At 39.6% G+C, this 24,872-nt stretch overlaps 1 protein-coding gene across 10 annotated transcripts in view; it reads left to right on the top strand.

Moving 5' to 3' along the window:
* The window catches only part of Zfand6 (zinc finger AN1-type containing 6), a 65,086-nt gene extending 40,471 nt beyond the window's left edge, over nt 1–24,615 (top strand). For 3 of the 10 annotated variants that reach the window (XM_075952289.1, XM_075952288.1, XM_075952290.1), the window contains 7 exons: nt 1,848–2,002; nt 9,775–9,945; nt 10,286–10,394; nt 11,557–11,657; nt 17,983–18,027; nt 21,386–21,493; nt 23,687–24,615. In XM_075952289.1, coding sequence (XP_075808404.1) covers nt 9,792–9,945; nt 10,286–10,394; nt 11,557–11,657; nt 17,983–18,027; nt 21,386–21,493; nt 23,687–23,835 — 666 coding nt within the window. In that variant the 5' untranslated portion in view covers nt 1,848–2,002; nt 9,775–9,791 and the 3' untranslated portion in view covers nt 23,836–24,615. The remainder of the gene's footprint in view (nt 1–1,847; nt 2,003–9,774; nt 9,946–10,285; nt 10,395–11,556; nt 11,658–17,982; nt 18,028–21,385; nt 21,494–23,686) is intronic. The other 7 variants (XM_075952287.1, XM_075952294.1, XM_075952293.1 and 4 more) reach the window with 4 other exon arrangements.
* The last annotated feature ends 257 nt before the right edge of the window (nt 24,616–24,872 follow it).

The following is a 24,872-nucleotide window of genomic DNA, read 5'->3' as shown; positions in this document are numbered from 1 at the left end:
CCACTGGAGAGCTCTGAGTGGATTTTCCTGCCTTTTGTATAAAGGGGGTATTGAGTGATTTTATGTATGTAAGTACTGACTTATTTTTTGAAGAAAAGTAGTAGAGTCAATATCAGTTTTGAGAGCATGTTAGCTGGAGGTCCAACTGATTACCACATAGGTCTGTCTTGATGATGTGGCAGCCAGCTTCCCCAAAGTGACGAGCATATGGACAGGCTGATAGTGCCTCGCAGCAAGGAATGATCGGTCTTTTTAGTAGTGTCTTTGAGGTAGTTATGTATGCCTAAAGCATGAATCTCAGTCCTGCCTTATTTTACATTTTAAAAGTTGAGTCCATATAAATCATCAATAAGAGATAAAATAACAAAATCTAGAAGAAAAGTATGGAATATCTCCATGATCTTGAAATAGACAATAGCTTATTAAATAGCACCTAACAATACGAGGGCATTGTTAACTTACCTCACTGTGATGAGATCTGACAGGAAGAAGTTTCAGGAAGAAAAATCTGTTTTGGCTCACAGTTTCAGATGACTCAGTCCAGCCTGGTAGGGAAGTCCATGTTATTAAAGAGGGTGTTATAGGCCCCTTGTTTCACAGCAAACCAGGAAGCAAAGAGTGCAAGCCCAGGATGAGGGACTTCGTATCACCTTCAAAGGCTTGCCCCCAGAAATCTGTTCCACAGGCCCAGCTTCCTAAAGGTTCCACAACATCCTAAACCACTGCCACCAGCCAGGGAACACACATTCAATAGAATTAAGCTGCATTAAAAATGGAAAAGACAGGGCACATAGTAGGCAAAATCGGGGGCGGGGAATCATCCAACAGAAAAGACAATGAAGACAGAAGAGGATGCCCAGTAGCCAGTCAGCATGCTGATGCCCTCTGCTGTGCTAGTGCCAGTGATGGTGAAGCAGTAAGGCATGGGGGCACAAGGACATTAAATAGAAGGAAAGTAGTAAAAAGCAAAGAAAAATAATTCTCTTGATTTTAGAGTCCAGAAATCAGAAATGAAAGTGCTGCTGAACATCTTAGAGCTTGCTGTGTCTCTCTCTTTTAAGTCTTACCTGGTTAATCAAGGATGAGATGGCCTCAGATTCTTACTCTATTTGGGAAATAGGGTTTCAGAGGTTAGGGTATGGGTATCTTTGGAGCCATCATTTAGCCCAGTGTAGGGAGAATCAAAGAATAGCCTGAGATGTATGCTGCTAGGAACATGTAAGCATTTGTATTTGCTTTGGGAAACTGGTGGTCTCTGCTGAAGTTGAATATCCACATACCATGATCCAATTTTTCTACTCTTAGGTATGTACTGAGCCAAAGTATGAATGCATGTTAACCAAAAGTTACATAATATTCCCAACAACTGTATTTGTAGAAGTCATAGATAAGAAAATTCCAAAACCCCCATCAACATGAGATAATCTTTTATGTCATGGAGCATACTACATAGGGATGAGAATAAACAGTTACATAAAGAACATAGCTGAGTCCCACAATGTTAGATGTTATTAATTTCTTTACAAAAGTTTAAGAAATACTACTGAGTATAGTACTCAGGCATGAACACACATACACTGACCACTTGCACCTTGCCCCATTTGTTGACTTTGAACTTGCAGAGGGCATGTGTCCCTGTCTAGCTGTTACAGACCCTTTTGATGAGATTTATTGTTCAGGCCTGTGGAAACTTTCAGCAGCAGTAGCTAGGCAAGTGGGGTTTATAATATACTTCTTATGTTGATGTGGTTAGCATGTAGGAATGATGTGATGTATGTTTTCTAGGAAAATATTTTTAAAGATTTTACCCATATGTAGGAGGACTCAATGGCCTTTTTGTCTTTCAGTGCAAGCAACAGCAGGAAAGAAAACTCGACATATAGGGATCTGGGGACTGCTATGCAGAGAGTTACCAAGCCTACAAGTACAGTAGGAACTTTAACCTAAGTCCCTGTTCTTTCATCAGAGTGAGCAGCTTTCTTCCCAAGAGTTTTCTGTCAAGGTGTGTTTTCTTTGTGACCTTCCTATTTATCTCTGCATACAACTTACCCCCCCCAACTGTGTGTGTGTATGTGTGTGTGTGTGTTTGTGTGTGTGTGTGTGTGTGAGAGAGAGAGAGAGAGAGAGAGAGAGAGAGATCTTCAATTAAAGATCCTGTTGTTTGGGTTGGAGAGGTGGCTCAGTGGTTAAGAGCCCTGACTACTCTTCCAGAGGTCATGAGTTCAATTCCCAGAAACCACATGATGGCTCACAACCATCTGTAATGAGATCTGGCGCCCTCTTCTAGCGTGTGGGCATACATGGAGGCAGAATGTTGTATACACAATAAATAAACAAACAAACAAATAAATAAATCTTTAAAAAAAGATCCTGATGTTCAGAACTCTGAGAAATTACTTTGTGTCAGATTGGCCATTAATTGATCTTTGGTTCGTGTATTAAAAATTATAGTAGGGGGTACCTTTATTCTTTGCAGCCTTCTGAGATTCCATTTCCTTTTATACAGTAATAGAGAACTAGCCATGTCTGGGTGCTAAGCTTTCTGGTGACTAATGAAAGAGAGCTGGGCAGTCCCAGGACTCAGGAGGTAGAAGGAAATGATCTCTCTGAACTTGAGGCCAGCCTCCTCTATGTAATGAGTTCCAGGCCAGCCAGAGCTACAAAGTGATACTCTCGTAAAAAAAAAAAAAATCAGAAAAAGAGTGGAGGGACATTAAGGAGTTTGTACTATAGCAATGATTAACAGTTTAATTGCTTGCTACATTATGTGTGTCCACACTACTCAACTCCTTTGGAAATTACTAGTAAGGTCCTAAACTCTGGTCAGGGGCTGGGGAGATGACTCAGTGGTTCCAAAACCTCAGATTTGGTTCCTAGCACCCATAGTCATCTGTAATCCCAGTTCCAGGGGATCCGATGTCTTATTTTGGCCTTTGCCAGCCCCAGGCATACATGAAGTACATGTACTTATATTTAGGCACGCGCGTGTGTGTGTGTATTTTTTACTACTGCTAGGAGATGAAGGGCCCAAAGAGTATATAGCCTCTGAGAAGTTGACCATGAAGTGGACGGCCACACATCCATGAATATTTATTGGCCAGCACAAATTGGCCTTAATAGGGTTGGGGGAGTGACACAAAGTTGAGTGGGGTGGACTTCAGAAGAGTTGGGGGAAGGAGGGTGAACATGGTCAAAACACTCTGTACAAAATTCGCAAAGAATTAATAAAAACTATATTTTAAATCTGAAAAATAACAAGAAGACTGGACCAAGTGGGCAGGCACAGAGGGCATTCTAGAGTTCAGGCCTGCCTAGCTGAGCTTCAGTGTTGAGAACATGAGCTCACTTTGTATGAGGTCTTCCTATTTTTCTTGGAAGTCTGAAACTTCTATGTAACATTCCCCAAGTTCTGAAGACTAACAAGTAGGTAATTTTAATATGTGCTGGCCAACCAAACATGGCTGCGTAAGATTAAGTTGGTATTTTACAGCTCTCTGAGTGACTGTAAATTTTCTATCTAGTTTCCTTTAGATCAAGGCAGGAAAACAATGGGGCATGCATCTTTTAACTGCTCTGTTCTAAGTCACATTTCCATATTACTTTCAACAATAATGAGATGTGGTTAGTCAGCAAATACTATGTAGGGTTCATGTGGGCATAAAAGGGATTTGAAGACTCTTTGTACAGATGGAAAGTGAGTTATTAGATTGCCCTATGGTAAGATTGAAGCATCATAAAGAGTGCCATATGCAGCTTTCTGAGGAATTCAAGAAAGACTGACCTCTTGAAATAGGACTGTTGGGGCATAGCAGACAGCATCTACAGGGAAGGAGCAGCAAGAGCTCTCAGTGAGCAGTCTACATAAAGCAAGGGACTGGTAGAGTTGGAGAAGATGGAGCTTTAGCTGTGTGGTGGGCTATGTGTATAATTTAATCTCCTGCATAGGTAATGTGTGTATTCTAGAGCATCAACACTAGGGTAGATTACTGACTTATTCAGGCTCTTCCAAACACGGAAATGGCAAAGTTGGGAAATGGCAAACACGGAACTGCATTGTTGCTGACTGACTCCAAGGCTGTTCTCATTTGACATGGTATACTTTGCGTGGAAAGTAGACTGAGCTAGGTACATTATGTGGAACATGAATGCTTGGTTGAGTATTCTTCAAGGACAGTTACTATATAGTAACTCAGACTAAGAGTTCAAAGAACACTTAAAGTCAATGGACTGAAAGCAGGGTAGTAAAACAGAAATATTAAAAATAGTGCCGCTATTGTGCCCATGAGACACCTAAAAACACCCCCACCCTTGCTCTCCAGTGTGAAGGGAAGAGAATCACCATTCGGATGGAAAGTAAAGTAACATGAGAGATTCCCAGATGAAATCACTAGAACTGGTTGGTGATTTGACTATAAGAAATGAAATAAAGGCATGCCCTTATAATTACATCCTTGTCTTCATTCATTGCTGATTTTTATAGACATTTTAATAGTAATGAATTTTTTTTGGCATTTTCAGATGATGTAATTTTGAATTTTTATACAGATAAGGACTTCGTTAGGGAAAATACATAAAGGAAAAAATTAACTTTTTGAGTACAGTTGTTTACAGCTAGTTAAAATTGCATATTATCTTAAGCCTGAACAATTGCATAAATTTAAGCTAGTCTTTAAATGCAGATAATAAAAATTCATGAATATTTCAAAATTAGATTTATTTTTAGATACTATAGATTGCCTTTTTTTTTTTTTTACATAAAAAGACTGATCTGTCTGTTTGCCAGATATGTGACTTTGGACTAGTTACTGAGTTTTTTGAGTATTATTTTCCTCATTTTTAAACTGGGGGTCTCATAGCACCGTCTTGGAGAGTTGTTTAGAGATAAATGGCATAAGGATAAAACAATAGTCCCACAGTAAGTTCCGAATGACTGAAGCATTAGCGAGCAGAAGGAGTGATGGATGGGCTGTGTTTGACTCTGAAGAACTGCTTCAACACTTTCATGGGCTGTTTTATTACTGTACGTGCTAGCCAGTGCTCGAGCTTATGCCTGGCATTTTCTCCTCCTGGATTTTCAGCTGTGGAGTCCCACAGTGCAACAGGAAGAATCTATCTGCCCTCTTCTTTTCCCCTACCTGTTTTGCTCCCTGCTCGTTTCAGTGCTAGATTGATGCCTTGCAAACTCACCTGCCAGAAAAAGCACAGTGTGGTGTGAGGGCAGACTGTGGTTTTCCCATGGTACTCTTGCTGTGCCATTGCCTTCAAATAAATTGTTAACTTTTGTGACTTATTTTTTTGATAATTTTGAATCTTTACAAAAGTTACTTTTTCAATGTTTTGAAAATGAATAAATAAGATGGAAGGGTTTTTTTTTTTTTTTTTTTTTTTTTTTCGAAACAGGGTTTCTCTGTGGTTTTGGAGCCTGTCCTGGAACTAGCTCTTGTAGACCAGGCTGGTCTCGAACTCACAGAGATCCGCCTGCCTCTGCCTCCCGAGTGCTGGGATTAAAGGCGTGCGCCACCACCGCCCGGCGGAAGGTTTTTATATACCTGTGTAATACCTTGTATCTTTTGAATTCTGAAAAATTATTGTCAGTTTGCTATTGTGCAGGGTATAGTTTGGCTTAGGAAATAGCTAGAATTAGATGGTATAGAATTTTAATGTTTGTCTTGAAGTTAAATGTTGTGGTAGGAAAGCTTGATGGTCATGCTTTTGTCTGTCTGTTTACCTGAGTGTTCATAGCAATGCATCCCTCTCTCTTTTGTCAGTGTCTGTTTACCTGCGTGTTCGTAGAAGTACGTCCTTCTCTCTTTGGGGTTTTTGTGATTTTTCAGTCACACTGAAATGCTTATCTATTGTGGGGGAAGCGCCTTTCGTTTTATCTTTTTTTAACCTGTTGCTTAGAAATATGGCATAGTAACATTTGAACCTGATTGTTTCTAAGTTGTCTTTACTCCGTTACCTATCCTCAGGGCCTTGTTAGGTGTCCCATGTAGTCTCCACTGATAAAATTTTACATCCAGAGGTAATACTGTGTGTCTGTTTGTACACAAAAGAGTAAGTCAGCTTTGTTCCTCTTCCCAAAAGAATCCGTGTCAGCCATCTTGAAGTGCTGTGGCCTGTGTTGAGAAATGTGCATTCTGCAACAGTGGATTCTCAGTGTTAGGTCCAGAATCTTAGGCTTTCTCAAACTGATGAGTACCATGAAAAGCTTTTCTAATGAATATTATGTGTTGTGCTATTTTTCATATGACAAGTAAAACTGAGGAGAAAATGTAATACTAATTCATTTAAAATGTTTTAATGGAAAATTGCATCTACTCCTTTGTACACTTTTTTTTAGTAATAGGAGGCTTAATAAAACAAGATTCTCATAATTGGCTGAGGATTTAACATAATACAGGTCTGTAAAGAAAATCTGTGCTCTTGTAGTTGAGAAAAGAATGTCTTAAACCTTTCTAGATGATAAAAGGTGGTGTTCTTTAGTAGTATCCCAAAGTTTCTTCAGGGATGGTTGCAGCTAAGACCTCTTTGTCATATAAAACCTCTTTGTCTTCTGTTGGCCTGTCTTTCAGTTTGAATGGATCTTTTGTACTGTCATACATTGGGTACTTGATTCACTGATTTACAGAGCTTTTTAAAGATCGGTTCAGTATCATTTAATCATTTTATTAATAGTACCAACAATTTTACTAAAATACTCAGAATATTAGAGATTTGTCAAGCACTTTTCTGTCTGAACGCATGAATGCTGTCCTTGGCAGAGACTACTTTTGTTTGGTTGTTTTGGTGTAACAGGTGCATTTATTTTATTTTTAAGGAAATGTTGGCCATATAGTCATATCTGAATCACCAGTTCATCATTCTTTCAAATAAAATTGTTCATTAAAAGGGTAATTCAGTCACTTCACAATTGAAATAGTTGCACAACCATTTTTTTCTTTTATATTTCTCCAGAATGTAGAAATGCTTCATAGGTGACCTCCTCAGTTGATCACACAAAATATTAAAATTATGTAGTGGCACATGCCTGTGGCCTCAGAAAACTCAGTCTCAAAGAAAATAAGATACGAGTGCCTAGGCAAAATTTAATGAATAAATTGCTTTTTGCTCTGGGTGTAGCTTGATGATGTCTGCTAGTATGGTTTATTCCACCGCCTGTTTGGCTCATTGAAAGGCTTTGGATGTTAATACACCGCTACTTTTGCACTGTTAAGGATCATTGGCAGGATGTTTGTTTTAGGGCAGATAACTGGTTAATGCTGATCTTCAGGTGATAGATACTGACCTCCATAGGGTCTCACGCACCATACTTTTAAAACGGCCAGCTTAAAACCTGGACTTGGTATAGCCAGGCAACCTGGATGAATCCCAGCTGCATTATAATGATGAGTAGTCATCCTGATAAGAAAACTAGACAAACATGAAAAAAAGAGTACAGGGCTAGGGAGATGGTTCAGTGGATAAAGTGTTTGATACACAAGCCTAAGGGTCTGAGTTCAAATCCCCCACAGTCACATAAAAAGCCAAGCACTGCAGCATACTTTTGTAATTCCAGTGCTGTGAAAGTGCAGACCGAAGGATCCCTGGCACCGGCCAGACAGACGGCCTAGCTGTATTGGTGAAGTCCAGATTCAGTGAGACATATGTTTTTAAACACAAGGTAGAAAGTGACCAAGAAAGTCTCCCAGTTTTAGTTTTAACCTCTGGCCTCAGCACACCTGCACACACACAGTAACAAACACAAAAGAAAATGCAATAGATTAGCGTCCCTCTGGAACATCTTGCCATCAGACTTTTATATTAGCTTCTTTCCATTCGAATTGTCTTTTAGTTGACGTGTGAATCTACAGAAGAGAGATGACTGATGCAGTATGTGCTTCACACATACACTCTGGCAAGGATGAGATCCCGAAAGAACTTGTCATGCAGTGAAAAGGGAGCTTATTAGAACTTCAGGTCGTATTTCTAGCTAAAGGTCTGAATACTATCAACAGCCTGAGACATAGTCTGTTGTTTGTGGTTTCCTGTTTTTAGGCATGGTCACTCTAGGTATAGGTAGCCCAGGCTGGCCTGAAACTTCATGTAGTTCAGATTGGTGACTAGGGATTGTCTTGATTCAACTGTAATTACAGGTATGCATTACCACACACAGCTAGGACATTTTTTTCTTTATTCATTTGTTTATTTTGAGACAGGGTCTCACTGTGTAACACTGGCTGGCCTAGAACTTGCCTTTTAGACCAGGCTGGACTGGATCTCATAGAAATGTGCCTGCTTCTGTCTCCAGGTGCTGGACTAAAGGAGTACTCTGACATGCGGGCTAGGACAGTACTTTTAATGGTAGATGCTAGGCCTGCAGCTTCCTTTTATAGTCCAGATAAAGGATTCTTGGTTCTTAAATTTGGTACATCTTCTGTCAACAATCTACAAAATACTGAGATAGAGCAAACTCTGGTTCCTGTGAACAGTGAATGCTTTCCTTAGGTGTTTACCAAATTAAGGCAGTTTCAATGACAAAGTGTTTTCTGTTTTGTGTGTCTTAATATTCTTGGTATGTAATGCACAAGGATGTGCCTGTAGTAAGGGGTTCTTTTTAATAGCCTGTTATAGTGTTTGCTCCGAAGGGTTGATTGTGCCAGATAGCCAGGTGCTTCCTGGGAGAGGTAGCAGTGAAGTCCTTCTGTCTTTCTGGGTTGACGGTCAGCTCCATGTGCTTCCCAACAGTTCTGAGTCCCAGCTGCTGGAATTAATGTTTCTGTCTCAGTAGATTTTAATTTCACTCTTGAAAATTACCAATACTTAAAAAGTAAAAAAGTTTTCCCTAATTAGGCAAGTGGTATCTTCATTTGAAAAAAAAAAAAGTCTAACGCAAAAAGGAACATATCAGAAAAAAATTAGCATTGCTATTCTTGAATATGCTTTCTGTTGCTCTTTTATAGTTCGTAGCTGCTCCTTTAGCAGCGGTCAGCAGCAAACTGTATATAAAGTTCACTGTACATTTTCACTAGCAACATTTTTTTTTCTCTGAGAAAGTCATAATGTTACTGGTTCTGGAATTTTTCTTCATTAATATTTTTTGTCATTAGTCCTTTATTCTAATGTTAGGCATTTGAGGTGTTGTCAGTTTATGAACATCACGATAGCCCACGAAGCATATCTGCATTCGTTGTTCTGTTTTGAATTATATGTTAGATGTTTTTCTATAGATGACCCTTAAGGAAAAACAGTGATTGATTCAGAGAGCAATTTAGCAGGGCTCTTGAGGTGAATTGCTAAATTGCCTTCCAAAATGATTGAATTCATTTCTTATTTCACCAGCACTCTGCCCAGTTCTACATACTGTTACCAGAATGAATATTACATTCAGCTGTAATTTTTAAACAGAATGAGTCACAAGTTAATGTGGACTTGGAACAAAATTCAAATAGCTAGAAATTAAATAGTATAACTTACAGCAAAACTCAGTGATTGCTGGTTATTGTAAGAGTCCAAAATGAAGTTAATCTTTGACTGGTGCAGTCTCTTCGGAAAGAGGCCCCTTGCTCTAGAGAAGTTTTATTGTTTCTGAGCCAGCACAGACTTGCTTATATAGGGTAGCTTGAAGTAGAAGTTACCAAGTATCCTTTGCTCTTTACTTTTGTTGTTTTTAGGAACAACCATAGAGTACTTAGGGAAAGGGCACATATGTGGTTTCCCTTTCATTATAAAAAGATATTTGGATGATATAAGACTGAAGTCGTGTATTAAGTTCTTATTCTTTGCAAATTTCAGGGGTACAACAGAAGAACATGGCTCAAGAAACTAATCACAGCCAAGCACCTATGCTTTGTTCCACTGGCTGCGGATTTTATGGCAACCCTCGTACAAATGGCATGTGTTCAGTATGCTATAAAGAACACCTTCAAAGACAGAACAGTAGCAGTGGTAGAATAAGCCCTCCTGGTAAGTGATCCAGCTAAAGCCCAGCAGTGTTGGTGACAAGCACATGGGATATGTGCAATACCTCCTTTCACGTTCTTCATGTGTGCAGTGCTACACTCCTATCACTGAATCACATTTAAAGAGGTGGGGGATACAGGTATTGCTCAGTGGTAGAGCACAAGGCCCTAAGTTTAACCACTAGTACACTCCCCCCAAGTTTTCTCCCCATCAGCAAATTATTACAAAGTTGTAAATTAAAGAAGGAAAATGTGTATACTATGTTTTGTGGCCAGTTGATCTTGCTTTTGGATCAGGTCTCGGGCTGTTGGAATTACTAACGTGCAGTGTGGTTGTGTTGCAGCAGCTTCTGTCAGCAGTCTGTCTGAATCGTTACCAGTACAGTGCACAGACGGCAGTGTCCCAGACGCTCAGTCAGCACTAGAGTCTACGTCTTCATCTCTGCAACCAGGGTAAGGTTATACCGTCTGAAAGGTAACTCGAAGACTGATGAAAACTAGAGTATTGGTCTTTTGTTCCTGATCACTTCGTTAAGGAGCACTTTAAAGCCACTGCAGGGTCTATTGATCTAAAACTGTATCTCATTGCTTGCTGCTCACTAGTTACAAGATGCTTTTTGCTGTTTTTATGTCAAGGGAGAGATCTTCCAAGTCTTTAATCCCCCTTTGAGACATCTTTCTCTTTATTCTTCAACTACATCCTGACCTGGTGCTGCAGTCCCTTTAATCTAGCCCAGTGTCGGGTTAGTTCTTCACATTGCAGTCCATGGTCTACACGTATTAGTGCCTTGAATCAGAAGAACCTTGTCTCTGTTTCTTTTTGTTTTTATCATGAGGTAATACTCAGTGTTTTATACACACACACACACACACACACACACACACACACACACACACACACACACTTTGTTTTTAGCTCTGAAGTCAGAGATAGAGGAATGCATACAGAAGTACATGTTTTAGCCTCTGAGCATCCTGGTGCATGCCTGTAATCTCAGGCTTAAGAAATGGAGGCAAGAGGATCAAGATCAAGGCCAGGCTCAACTACACTGCCAATTTGAGGCCCTTCTAGACAAGAGAAAGAAGGGGGAGGGCCGGAAAGACTTGTCTGTTTGTTCTCTTACAAATCAGGCTGTTAATTTTTCACTATGGTTCCTTTTTAAAAATCTAAAGTAGACACTCACCACTCTAATTCTGTTTTAGAATTTCTGAAGCAAGACTGCATCTTTCTAGTTTTCATTTAGTGTTCCTGTGGTTATTATTATATATATATATGCTGTTGCTTTGGTTTCCAAAGCATGAACTTAAGACCCAAATTAGCCTGTGGTTTCCAAGCCGTCATGATTATGTTAGGTTATGAGTGTCTTTGTGTTCTATAGTAAGTGGTACTTACTACATTCCTTCAGTTATTATGGATATTTGGAAGGTGACCTTTTCAAATTGAGCTATTACTGGGAACAGTGAAACTCAACTGAAGGAAGCAGGAGGTTCTCTTGAGCCCAGGGGTTTTAAACCATCCTGGGAAACAGAATAAGTCCCTATTTCAGAATCAAAGAAGAAAAATAATTTTTAAAATTTTATGTTAAAAAAATAAAAATATCTTTTGCTTTTCTAGCCCTGTATCAAATCAGTCACTTTTATCAGAATCTGTAGCACCTTCCCAAGTGGACAGTACATCTGTGGACAAAGCAGTATCCGAGACAGAAGACCTGCAAGGTTTGCATATGATAGAGCATATGTTTGTTGTTTATTAACACTTGAGTTCTCGGGGCCAGAGGTTAGCATAGACGTGGGTATTAGAAAAGTACATGCTTTGATAGTTTTGAGAAGAATATTTCATAGTCTCAGATATTTAATTGACTAGAATGTTGGGATCCACTTCCCACTTAAATTAATGAGATCAGCATAAAGAGAAGACTCAAATCTGTTTGAAAATATAATTAGAATGACCAGTAAAGGCATTAAACTATTATGTTCTGTTGTTTTCTCCAGTTAAGTATAAAAAAAAAAAAACCTTTGTTCTCCAAGCACTGGGATTACTGGCTTGGGGGAAGCTGGCTGTCTCTGGTTTTTTTTTTTGGTTTGTGTGGTTTTTTTTTTTTTTTTTTTTTTTTTTTTTGGTTTTTCAAGACAGGGTTTCTCTGTGGGTTTTTTGGAGCCTGTCCTGGAACTAGCTCTTGTAGACCAGGCTGGTCTCGAACTCAGAGATCCGTCTGCCTCTGCCTCTCGAGTGCTGGGATTAAAGGCGTGCGCCACCACCGCCCAGCTGTCTCTAGTTTTGACTGCTTCTTTGAGGCCTTTCTTCTGGGTGGCCAGGCACTCCTCTCCCCATGTGACCTGCAGTGCAGCAGACATGTCCAGCTGCTTGCAATCCTAGTGTGGCACCCCATGCCCTTTCCCCCTGGCTCCAGCAAGGGAGTGTACTGTGCAAAAACAAGTTCAGGGATGTTTGACACCATGGCAGGGTTTAAGGAGAGAGCACACTGACCTCTGTTTGCATCCTGTATGGCATGGGTAGCCTGGTGACATGCTATTCATTTGAAGTTTGTTGAATTTTATATTAAAAAATATAGATAGTTATCCATGGTTTATTTTTTGCCCAGTCATTGCTTAAGCAGATTTACCTATTTGCAGATTTTGCTACAGGAAGTGAATTTTGCTGTGTGACCAACATAAATATTTTAACCTACCCCCACATAGCACTATATATAAATTTATAAAGTATAGTGTACAATTTTTTTGTAAATAGAAAAGTTTAAGGAAAAGTAGGGATGTGTGGGTTATTTTAGATGCATAAAATAAAAAATGTTAAGTTACCCACTAGTAACATAAACTAAAATAGGTGGTATCAAAGCTTAGCTTTATAAGAGTGACAGTGATGTGATTACCTAGGCAGGGAAGCTGAGGAAGATACTGGTCACAGCAAGGGTTTTAAATATTTATTTTTATTTTTAATTGTGTGTGTGCTCATGTGCATGTGAGGGCAGATGCTAGAGGCATCTGATGGAGCTGAGGTTGCAGGTAATTGTGAGCTGCTCATTGTGGACCCTGAAATTGAACTTGGGTTCCCTGCAAGAGCAGTATGTGCTCTTAACCATTGAGCCATCTCTCTAGTCTGCTACAGAAAATGTTAATGAGTGAGGAAGAAGTGATAAATTTAGAATTTGAGAGAGCTTATTTGGAATATGTAGTTAGGTAGAAGAAAGGTGATGAGGATTGAACCTGAAGCTTGGGTGATCTGGTATAGGCGGCTGAAGTGAGAGTTTGAAAGCAAAGCAGGAAGGTGAGCCAGCAGTGGAGCAGAAAACAAGGTCACTTATCTGGGTCCTGATTAGCTTCAGGCCGTAGACACCACCAAAGGGGAGTTCCAAGGAGCAAATGGTTTTGAGAGGGAGGCTAGCAGAGAAGGAGGAGAAAGGCTGCTGCTCACCCAGGAGTTAGAACAGAATACCTTTTTATTTCTGAGTTCAAGTCCAGCCCGGTCTACATGGACAACAGGACAACAGCCAGAGCTACATAGTAAGACCCTGTCCTGATAAAATGAACCAGAACCAACAAATAAGATTAGAGGTGCAGTAAGACTTGAACAGTTTGACAAAAGATAAAGATTATTGGTAGGTGAATTAATAGTTCAGTAATATTTATTGTAGGTGCTTCATCTCATTCTTATATATGGAGAACATATTAGTTCCCTCCAGCCCACCTTGAGTGTATTAACTGAGAAAGTGATTGAGATGTCGTATTAGGAGAGATTGTGGAACGATTTTGAAAGTTAGAGTTTCTTTTTTACAAGTATGTTTTGAATGACATTTAGGGTCAGTATTAAGTTCCCTAAAGACCTAGCATTCATAACTTCAGCACACAGACTCTTTGACAAGTCAGATATGTTTCACTTTTACCTAAGTTTAGGAAGGGATTAGTCTTCAACTCCTAAAGTCTCTTAACAGCCTCGTGTGTGTGTGTGTGTGTGTGTGTGTGTGTGTGTGTGTGTGTGTGTGTGTGTGTGTGTTTGCATGTGGAGGCTAGAGCATAGGGTGTCTGTCCTATGCTGCCATCTGCTTTTCTTATTTTCAGACATCCTCTTACTGGCCAGAATTGACCACGTTGTGTAAAGAGACTGGAGCTGGAGTGATTACAGACACATATCACTGGGCCCACCTGTTGTTTTATACGCATAGGTTCTGTGGGGCTAAACGCAGGTCCTCATGCTTGCAGAACAAAGCACTTTACAGACCTTATCCAGAACAACTGTCTTTAAATTTCTTTTATTTTTAAATCTAAAATGTATTTTTCTTTTTGTCAACAAATGTTATATGCTTCTTTGTATATATATCTACTTATATGTACACACACTTTGTACATAATTTCCTTGCTGACCAAATCAGAGAAATGATGTCTTCATCTATTGAATGAATAAAAACAGAAAGGCTCCTGCAGCACACATGGGGAGCTGGGACCTGGCATCCACTGTGGCTCTGTTCCCTTCACTAGACACTGTGGTGCATATGGACTGGGATTCACTGTATGCAACTGTCTGGTGTGCCCAGCCTCCTTTGTTCCCCTAGTAGGTCAGATCGATTGGTTAGGCAAGCTGACTGATATCCGTGTGTATTCCAGTGTCACTGGGTCTTTCAGAATAGCATTTCCTCTGCAGGTATCCTCTTATAATTAGAATATGGTACCACCAAGTAGGTGATGCTTTTATTTTGGCATGATGGCTCTAAAGAACTTTTCTCATGTTAAAATGAAAAGCTAGCCTATTGCTTTATATTGGTTATTTCATTCCCCTCTTTAATTAAAAAAGATAGCTGTATCTCAAACTCTTCTTAAAAATCTAAATCATACTTATCAGTTCACAAAAACTAGTTTAAAGACAAAATACAGACGCATCAGTTATTCTGTGCTACTAGACTAGATTGACTGCCCTGTTGAAGATAGAGCTGAACTTTGGTTACCCTCCCAGCCCTCCAGGTCTTGGGTGGTGCAGACTGAAAAGAAGATGGGGTTTAGATGTAGAACTTCTGGTTTCATATCTTCATATGCCACTGACAACATTTTTGCACTGTGTTTTCATTATCTTTTAATCAAGTCCACCCTACAGGAAATTTAAAATAATTCAGACTGCAGAGGCAAAATGAGCTGTACAAGCAGTGAAGGATATTCTTGTTTTGTATATTACCCAAATGATTTGAGAGTTAGAGACTTAGAATAAAAGATGACTGTAAAGCTTTCCAATGTAGAATGAATCAGCTTTTTGGAGGGCTGGGCTGTCAAGGACAAAGCAGAGAGAGTTTGGACTCTTAGGAGAGTTGTTAAGTCAGTAGTTCATAGTAGAGGAACTCTTGGGCTAACTTGGGACTATTATTTAGGAAAGCTTACATAGTGGAGAAATCAGGGATCTCATGTCGGAAGGTGGTGGCCTTTAATCCCAGCTCTTAGGAGGCAGAGACAGGCAGATCTCTGAGTTTGAGGCCAGCCTGGTCTACAGAACAAGTTCCAGGGCAGGCCCCAAAGGTACAGAGAAACCCTGTCTCGAAACACCAAAAAAGAAAAAAGAAATGAGTCAGGAATTTTATCAGATTTTGAAGAATGGGTAAAAACAGCCAAGACACTCTTGAAAAAAAAATACAAGACTTAATAGTTCCCAGTTTCAGACTTTATTAGAAGATAATAGTAATCCTAACTGAAGTGCTGTCATAAGGATACTCACATAGATCATTGGGATAGTATTGATAGTCCAGAAATGTAGTATTTGGAGCAGCTGAGCTGCTTCCCGCCACCCGGCTAGCTTTACCTGAAATAATTACACGGAAACTGTATTCTTTTAAACACTGCCTGGCCCATTAGTTACACCCTCTTATTGGCTAGCTCTTACATATCGATCTAACCCATTTCTAATAGTCTGTGTAACACCACAAGGTGGCTTACCAGGAAAGATCTTAACCTGCGGCTGTCTGGAGTGGGAGAATCATGGCGACTGCTTGACTCAGCTTCTTTCTCCCAGCATTCTGTTCTGTTTACTCCGCCTACCTAATTTTCTGTCCTATTAAAGGGCTAAGGCAGTTTCTTTATTTAACCAATGAAATCAACACAAAACAGAAGACTCCCACATCACAGAAATAATACCCAGAAGCTTAAGGGCAGTTGAACTTAAAGGTCTTAAGGTCATCCAGTCAGAAAATGAAAGTCTAATCAAAAGAATGAATTGGATCCCTATTTCATAAAAGATGTAAAAATTCACAATTATAAGAGCTGAGACTGTAATAACTTTTAAAGCAAGTGTAAATTTTGTGCCTTTGGATAAGACACCTAAAGCAATAGCAACCAAAGATTGATGACTTTTGTTTTCATGAAGAGAATAGAAAAGCAGCATAAAAAATGTTTTACACCATCTATCTCATAATGCATAAAGAAAAATTTCCTGTTGAAGCATATAGTTCAGAGGTAGTGCACTTGGGCAGCATGCATGGGATCCTAGTTTAAATCTTCAGTAGCTATAAAAATAAGGAAAGAAAGAGGGAAATATGACAATTCAGTGAAAATAGGTAGAACCGTGCTAGGTGACCAAGAGCATTTGCTAATCTTGCAAAGAACTGAGTTCTAGTCCCAGGGCTCATATGTAGGGCCTTGCAACCAGTTCTAACTCCAAGGGCATAAATATGCATGTGGTGCCCATACATATGTTCAGTCAGAACACTCTCACATAAAATATGTCTAATAAAAAATTAAATGCAGTGTGGGAAGTTCTCAAAGGATTAATAAGATGTTTTTAAAAGAAAGAAAAATGGGCAAAGGGTCTGAGTAGTTTCTTTCCCAGAGAAGATGTACAAACTGACAGTCAGCAAGTGAGAGGATGCTCTGCATCAGTCGTCACCAGGGAACTGGAAAAGCATCCCATGATGAATTGTCATGTGACCCCTCTGCAGGGTGCTGCAAACACTAGTAATAACAAGTGTTGGTTTGCTCTGTGTAAACTGAAACACTTGCTCATTGTGGAAATTCAGAATCGTATAGATGCTTGGGAAAGCAATCTGGTGTTCTCAAAAAGTTAAGGATAATTATCAGGTGACTTAATATCCTCAGTCTTAATTCTGAAGAGAATAAAAGCATGTCCTTCCTTGGTGCTGGAACTCACTGGAGTTGTTCTTGCCTTCCGCCGTGTAGCTTCTGGGGATTGGACTCAGGGTGTCAGGTGTGGCAGCAAACAGCTTTACCTGCTGAGCCATCTTGTCAGACAGGCCTGTTTCTACTGAATATGAGTCCTAGAAAATAATAAAAATTGGACTTGTTTCTTTTGGATGCTAGTACCAGAGCTAGTCTGATTTTTCTCTTGGAAGTTAATTTTTTTTCTCATTTTACATAGAATTTTAAAACTGGGAAGAGTCTAAATTTTATTTAATTTAAATCTCCATATAAGAAAATGGGGGCTGGAGAGATGGCTCAGAGGTTAAGAGCACTGACTGCTCTTCCAGAGGTCCTGAGTTCAATTCCCAGCAACCACATGGTGGCTCACAGCCATCTATAATGAGATCTGGTGCCCTCTTCTGGCAAGCATACATGGAAGGAATGTTGTATACATAATAAATAAATTAATTTTAAAAAAAAGAAAATGAGGTCTCTTTTGAAAAGAAAAATTTCCCAGTTGGTGGTTTAACCACCATGAGTATCTAAAGAGCATTTGTTCTGTGTTAGCACTGGGTTCAGAGCAGCAGTAAGCAGAACAATTAAGTTCCTTAGTTTTGATCCTTCACTGGGCTGGAAGTCTGTGGTAGAGTGCTTGTCTTACGTGCTTGGGCCTGCAAAGGCTGCACACCAAAAATGCCTTGTCTAGTTCTTGGGAATTGTCGAGACTCTGAGGAAAAAATTGAGAGATAGGGATATTGTATCCCCCACCAAGAGAAAGTGAGAGTTTGGGGTTACCTATCATGTCATCTTAAGTTTAGTTTGGTTTTTCACTGTGTTTATGAATATGCCCCAATAGGTAGTATTTGAATCATGTTGTGTACTTCCTGTTACATTTGTATTCTTTTTCTTTTTGCAGGACCCAGAGCAGAGGGCCTTGTTCCTCTTGAATGTGATCCTCCATGTGGGTAGTTAAACCACTCTTACCTGTCCAGTGCTTTCTGAAGTCTCTTAACAATAATGGCCAGTAGACCATGTCTAGTCAGGGTTCCAGTTAGCAGTTCAGCTGGCCAGCATATTCTTAATGATCTTGCTGCCTTTATGCTGTCCTGTCGACCTCACCACATATCTGTATGATCAGTGGGTATGACAGAGAGTCGCCAGTTTATAAATACTAACAATATACGGTGTATTTCTAGCTCTCATTTCCCTGTATGAAAACCTGTCTAGTTCTAAAGAAACTGTTCTTAACTTTGAAGTCGGTAAGACTGTGGTTCTTTGGCTTCTTTGCTACTAGATTGCTCTAGTTGGGATTCAATAGTTCTTTTATAAACAGAATTGGATAGGGCATTCTGTGGTCTTCATATCTTACATATATTACCCAAGGAAACAGTATTTTCTTAGAATCAGTCTTTCACAGAATACTCACATATCACTTGTGAACTGAGGCTGTGCTGATAGTTTGGGGTGAGCAGATGTTCCCATCATCTCTCTGCTATATCTGATACTCAGCAAGCCAAATGCAAGCTCTGGCTTATGGGCCTTTTCAGACAGCTGACCAGTCTTTTAACTTCAAAGTTGCATCTGCCATCAGTAGTTTGTGTTAGGTCTTTAGGGCTAATCGAGTTTCACTTTGAAGTATGTAACACTGCTTGTGTTCAAAGGAAGGACGTGAAATTTTATGCTTCTCCATTTCCAGATACTACTCAAAATTTATCAGTAGTTAAACCAATTCTGTTTCGAAAAGAAATCGGGGATAGTGTTACTGACATTTAAGTATTAATTTGTTTGACTACTATATTTTTTGAGAAGGTTAGCTGTAATGGCTTACAAATTTAAAAAAATAAATATACAGGCTCATTTCTGGTTGCAGTTTAAATTATTTTTGAGTTCGTTTATACACCCAAGCCTTACCTAATTCTGTTTTAGAGACAGAAAAAGGCACCCTTGTCCATAATGATCTCACATTCTAAGGGCACTTTTTTTAAAAATTGATTTTATTGAGCTATACATTTTTCTCTGCTCCCCTCCTCGTCTACCCTCTCCCATGGTCCCCATGCTCCCAGTTTACTCAGGAGATCTTGTCTTTTTCTATTTCCCATGTAGATTAGATCTATGTAAGTCTCTCTTAGGGTCCTCATTGTTATCTAGGTTCTTAAGAATTGTGATTTGTAGGCTGGCTTTTCTTTGCTTTATGTTTAAAAACCACTTATGAGTGAGTACATGTGATAATTGTCTTTCTGGGTCTGGGTTACCTCACTCAAAATGATGTTTTCTAACTCCATCCATTTGCAAGTTTCAAGCTGTCGTTATTTTTTTCTGCTGTGTAGTACTCCATTGTGTAAATGTACCACATTTTCATTGTCCGTTCTTCGGTTGAGGGGTATTTAGGTTGTTTCCAGGTTCTGGCTATGAACATTGTTAAAGACATGTCTAAGGACACTTTTTATAGAAATAAAAAGCTTTGTGTCTCTGTTTTGTTTTTAAAACTACAATGTGGCCAGGTGCGGTGACTTATACCTGTAATCCCAGCACTTGTTTCGAGGCAGGAAGACTGAGTTTGAGGCCAGCCTGGGCTACAGACTAAGACCCTGTCTCAAAAGCCATAAGAAATAAGGCTGTATATTAGTAGAAGTTACTCTGGCCTGGGTTTAACTTTTCTGGTAGAGAAGTTGCGCTGCAGAATTTTTCATTACCATATCTCACTCATAATGTTTGGTGTTTTGTCTGACATCATGCTTTTTAAAATACTAGATGAATTAACATAAGTTATGATCCACTAAAACAAGTGTGTGAGTGTCTTCTGCAAGTAGACGGTTATAAGGGGTGCTCTACTCTGGCTGTAGATACAGTGGGTAAGTGACTTAATGCAGGTCCACACAGATTGATTCCTTGAGTGTAGAGGAATCATGATAGTCTCTGGTAACAGGGGTGATGGGACAGGTTCCTGTCATCAAAGAATTCACGTAGGCCAGGTTAAATGGACAGTTCTAGGCACCTAGGAAGTACCTGCATAGGAGCACAGGATAGGGAGGGGTTCCTGCTCGGAGACTGTAGGGGTGGCCCCATTAGTATAAACAGGAAAGACAAGATGGAGTTAGTTGCTAAAGATCAGGCACAACAAGGGCCTCTAATGAGCACACACAGGTGTGAGAGAGATGTGTCAAAGTCAGGCACTGCAGTGTGGCACAAGCATGTGTCAGCTTAAGGAGTGATATAATATGGCCAGGGAGAGGGTGGCAGGAATGGTGAAGATCCCTGGACATTAGCCTGGGGAATAGTGGGGAACCATCAGAATGTTTTAAACTATTTACTTTTCACCTACAACACATGAAGCCTGGGTAATTGGGTGGAAAGCCACAAAGTGTTGACGAGGGAAAGCTATTGGATCTTGACTCTGAAGTCAGAACACCCTTGGTTGGAATGGGAAAGCCTCTTGGGGTAGCTTGTAGAAGTGAGCCCAGACTCCTGGGAAAGTCCCTGGTTGTGACAAAATGGGCAAGTTGGAGTTTGAACCATGATAGGCTACTTAACTGTTTCCTAGCTAGATGTCATGTGTACCAGGCAAGGTTCCAGCTGTCTCTGGGGCACCCAGGAGGGCCAGGGTGACAAGTGACAGGAAAGGACACATTAACAGAGTTTAGTAACACTGACTCTGAGTTGCAGTGCATCTGCTCTTGATTTTAGTATGAAAATGCATTGTTTGTTAGTTTCGGTCTTAATTGTGTCATTTTAAAGTTTCCTTGTGTCTGATTATTTTTCCTAGCATCTTGTAGGGGTAAGGTTGAGAAAGAGTCTCATTCTCTCGCCTTTTACTCTGTAAACAGCAATCCTTTGGGTACTGGATTATAGGCATGTGCCACAACACTTGGCTTAAGTGGTTTTATGTGACATGTTCTGAGAACATTGAAATTTCTGCTTTCTGAGAAGTCCATGTAGACCAGACAGTGAACAATGTTATGCTTTCGTACGGCTATTTTCTTCTTAGGCTGTTTTCTAACTTAGACTTTCATAGGTAGTGTCTATCTCTGTCTCTCTCTCTCTCCTTGCCCACTTTAGATTAGAAAAGAAAATTTGTAAGCCACCGTTTAGAATCACATGTATTCTGTTATGTGTATACATGCATGTAATGAAAGGAGGGTCATGTTTTATAATAACACAAATTTATGAAAATCTTTCCTGACCTGTAAGTCTGTTCCTTAGCTGGTTTTTAAATTACAAATCCATGAGATAGTATGGGGTGTGAGGGTCAACCAGCTCCCAAACACCAACTCTTACTGAATAGTTAAATTTGCCACCCTCTTGTTTTTTTTCAACTTCAGTATCAGATACAACGCAGCAGCCATCTGAAGAGCAAAGCAAGTCTCTTGAAAAACCAAAACAAAAAAAGAATCGCTGTTTCATGTGCAGGAAGAAAGTGGGACTTACTGGTAAGGGCCTCCTTGGACGGTTTAAAGTTAAGATCATGTTTTGAAAACATATGCTCGCTGTTACTGGCCAAATAAGATTTTTACTGCCTTTGTGAGCATTGGTGTACATACATGGTCAGCTTCTGGGTTTCTTTTTTTTTCTTCAGCATTTAAAAAATTAACGTCGGTCAAGCAGTGGTGGCACATGCCTTTAACCCTAGCAAGAGACAGGAGGATCTCTCTGTGAGTTCGAGGCCAGCTTGGTCTACAGAGTGAGTTCCAGGACAGGCTCCAAAGCTACAGTGAAACCCTATTTCAAAGACCACCCCCCTCCAAAAGAAAAAATGTCAACTGGGTTTGAGAGTATTTGCTAATAAGTAAGGTCAGTGTAGCAAATGCTGGTGAAGGGCAGAAATGTCTCCTACCTTCAAGGAGAAGGTATTTGGGAGGGACTTTGGTAAGCTGTAAAGTGCTTTAGGTGAAACGGTGCTGATCATGGACCATGCATGGTCAGTGAGCTAAAAGCAATCCAGCTTGGTGCAATGTAGAAGACCTTACTGGTGCATGCCTGCTGCTAAAGTCAGTTGTCAAAATTGTTAAAGGGGAACTATTCAAAAAGAATTTAGAAAAGAATGTATGTTAAGTACAGTCAGACTGCCCTGAGCATTCAGGGACAGGAGTTCTGTAATCAGATAACAAAGGGGGGTGGAAGCCTGTAAAGGAAAAAGTGCTGTCTCTTCTCTGACAAGGGAGCTGTGTGCTAAGAGCACGGCAAGCTTTGTACTTGGCTTCTGGAGAGTGATGCAGCTACAAATAGTTTTGCTGATTGCTTACTTAGGCATCATGACAAACACTTGTATAAAAATTAGAAATATGGATAGAGAACAGTTAGGATTTTGAGTGAAAATTGTGCTTCAAATGGGAGTATGGTAGCACATGGCCTGTAATTCCAGCACTTGGGAAGTGGGGACAGAAGGATCACAGGCCATAAACTACATCAGATCTTGCCTCATAAAAATGGAAAAGAAAATAATACCTTAGGATCACTTCATACTTCAGAATATATTGTCACTAAGGAAGGAGATTAAAGTTAATCTAAACTGTCCCACTTCTCCAATATATATTTAATTTAAAACACAAATTTAATATCAAATGCATACTTGATATATTCATAGAGTCTTAGGCTTCCTGACCACAGGTCTAGGACTTTAACTTTTTATCTAATTTGTCTATTGTTTGCTTTAATTTTTTATTACATAAAGATTCAGAATATGTATTTACAGTTAAAATGTGGTTTAAAAAGTGATTGTCAATTATTGGTTAAAATATTGATTTTTCCTGAGCCACGTTTCCCCAAATCCATAATAACCTAATTCTGATTTGGATGGAAAAGACTGCCACTTTGTTTGTGGCTGTATTTGGGTTTCAGCCCATAGAGCTTATCCCTAAAGTAGCTTTTTAGTTTTTTGTTTGTTTATTGTTGTTGTCGTTTTGGTTTTTCCAGACAGGGTTTCTCTGTGTAGCCCTGGATGTTCTGACACTCGCTCTGTAGACCAGGTTGGCCTTAAACTCAGAGACCCACCTGCCTCTGCCTTCTGAGTGCTGGGATTAAAGGTGTGTACCGCCACCACTGCTTGGCTAGTTAAGTAGCTTTTATTGGGTGTTTATTGTATATTGGACAGTCACTTGATCCATATAGTAATTCATGATTCCATAAAAAGTGCACATGTGAGTCTCAGGGAAGCTTAGTGATTTGCCTCTGATAATGAGGCCATTGATGCACAGAAACCTGACCCCGGCCGGAGTCCACCTTCTTGGTCTCCCCAAAGTTCACATCGCCTGAGAAGTTGGAGGAGGAGGAGTTACATTATCACACAACAGCAGCTCCTCAGGGCTCACTAGTCTGGCCTTAATAAGTGTCGCAGTTGCCTTCTGACAGCAGCACTTGTTTTCATATTACACTTTCTCAGTTTAAAAAGAAAAATGACCCATTTTCAGTTTAGCAGTGAAACCGACTCAGAAATACAAACATATTTGAGGATAGGAGAAAGAAAAAGAAAGAGGAGCTCTGCTAGGGAGCTGAGAGTGTGGCTCTGGAACGTTGCGGTGATTCCTCCTAGACTTGAAGACAGTGTTGCTTAGCATTAGCTGTGCGACGAACTAGTCTCGCCCTCCCGTCTAACCCATGCTGTACACATGTTCCTCCACTTGCAGGGTTTGAATGCCGGTGTGGAAATGTTTACTGTGGTGTGCACCGCTACTCAGATGTGCACAATTGCTCTTACAATTACAAAGCTGATGCTGCTGAAAAAATCAGAAAAGAAAATCCAGTAGTTGTTGGTGAAAAGATCCAGAAGATTTGAGCTCCTGCTGGAATACAAAACCCTTTGACCATCTGCAAACTAAAAATTGACTTGAGGTTTTTTTCCTAGTCCTTGGGAATGTAGAGCACCGTATCTTGCATAGACCTTTGAATCATGCATGTCATCAGAAGAATAGATTTTTGTTTTTGTTTTGAAAATGACTCTGAACATTTATTTCCATTGCAGTTTCTGTGGCTGAAAAAGAAGTATTATCCTTTTAAGATCATTTTAATTTTAGTTGAGTGCAGAGGGCTTTTATAACAAATGTGGAGAAATTCTGGAGGGCTGTGATTTTTCCAGTATTAAACATGCATGTGTTGATCTTGCAGTTTATTTCTCATTGTGTATGTATATATAGCTTTTCTCTGCAGCACGATTCCCTTTTGATAATGCCCTTCTGGGCACAACTAGTTATCAGTAACTGAATGTATCTTAATCATTATGGCTGCTTCTGTTTGTTTTCTCATTAACAAAGGTTATACATGTGTTGTTAGCATATAGTTTCTTTGCACCACTATTTATGTCTGAATCATTTGTCACAGGAGAATATGTGCTGTTGAGATTCTAAATTTATGTTTTTTTTTCTTTTTAGTTTTTTTCTTTTTATTTTGCAAGGGAAAGAAAAGCTGAATGCATTTCACTGCTGACTGCAAATTTCTTTCAGATTACTGTTGATTGGTCTGTGTGTGCACAGTATAAAGAATGATCTGAAGTCATTGTGCTGTATTTATGTTTATTCACCAGTCTTTGATTAAATAAAAAGGAAAACGAGAAAAATTACTGCTTCTTTTTCTTCTTTCTGGTAGTTAATTTTGTCTTTTTAAACCTTTTACAATTTTGCTTTCCTAATTTGTTAAGAGTACCACTGTTTGTCTTATATCTATTCATGCTAATTTGTTATGACAAATTATATTATGAATTGAAGACCTTAGCATTTTTTTCAAAACCAGGTTGCGGAGATATCATATATTCTGGCCCTCATCTGACTGTCCTGCACTGCGGCACACCAAATTAATATCTAATGGGGGCTTTTGTAC

Source organism: Microtus pennsylvanicus, chromosome 18, assembly GCF_037038515.1.
Source record: "Microtus pennsylvanicus isolate mMicPen1 chromosome 18, mMicPen1.hap1, whole genome shotgun sequence".
NCBI classification, from domain to species: domain Eukaryota; kingdom Metazoa; phylum Chordata; class Mammalia; order Rodentia; family Cricetidae; genus Microtus; species Microtus pennsylvanicus.
The sequence above is the reverse complement of the archived record's forward strand: the minus strand, read 5'-3'. Positions and strand labels throughout refer to the sequence as shown.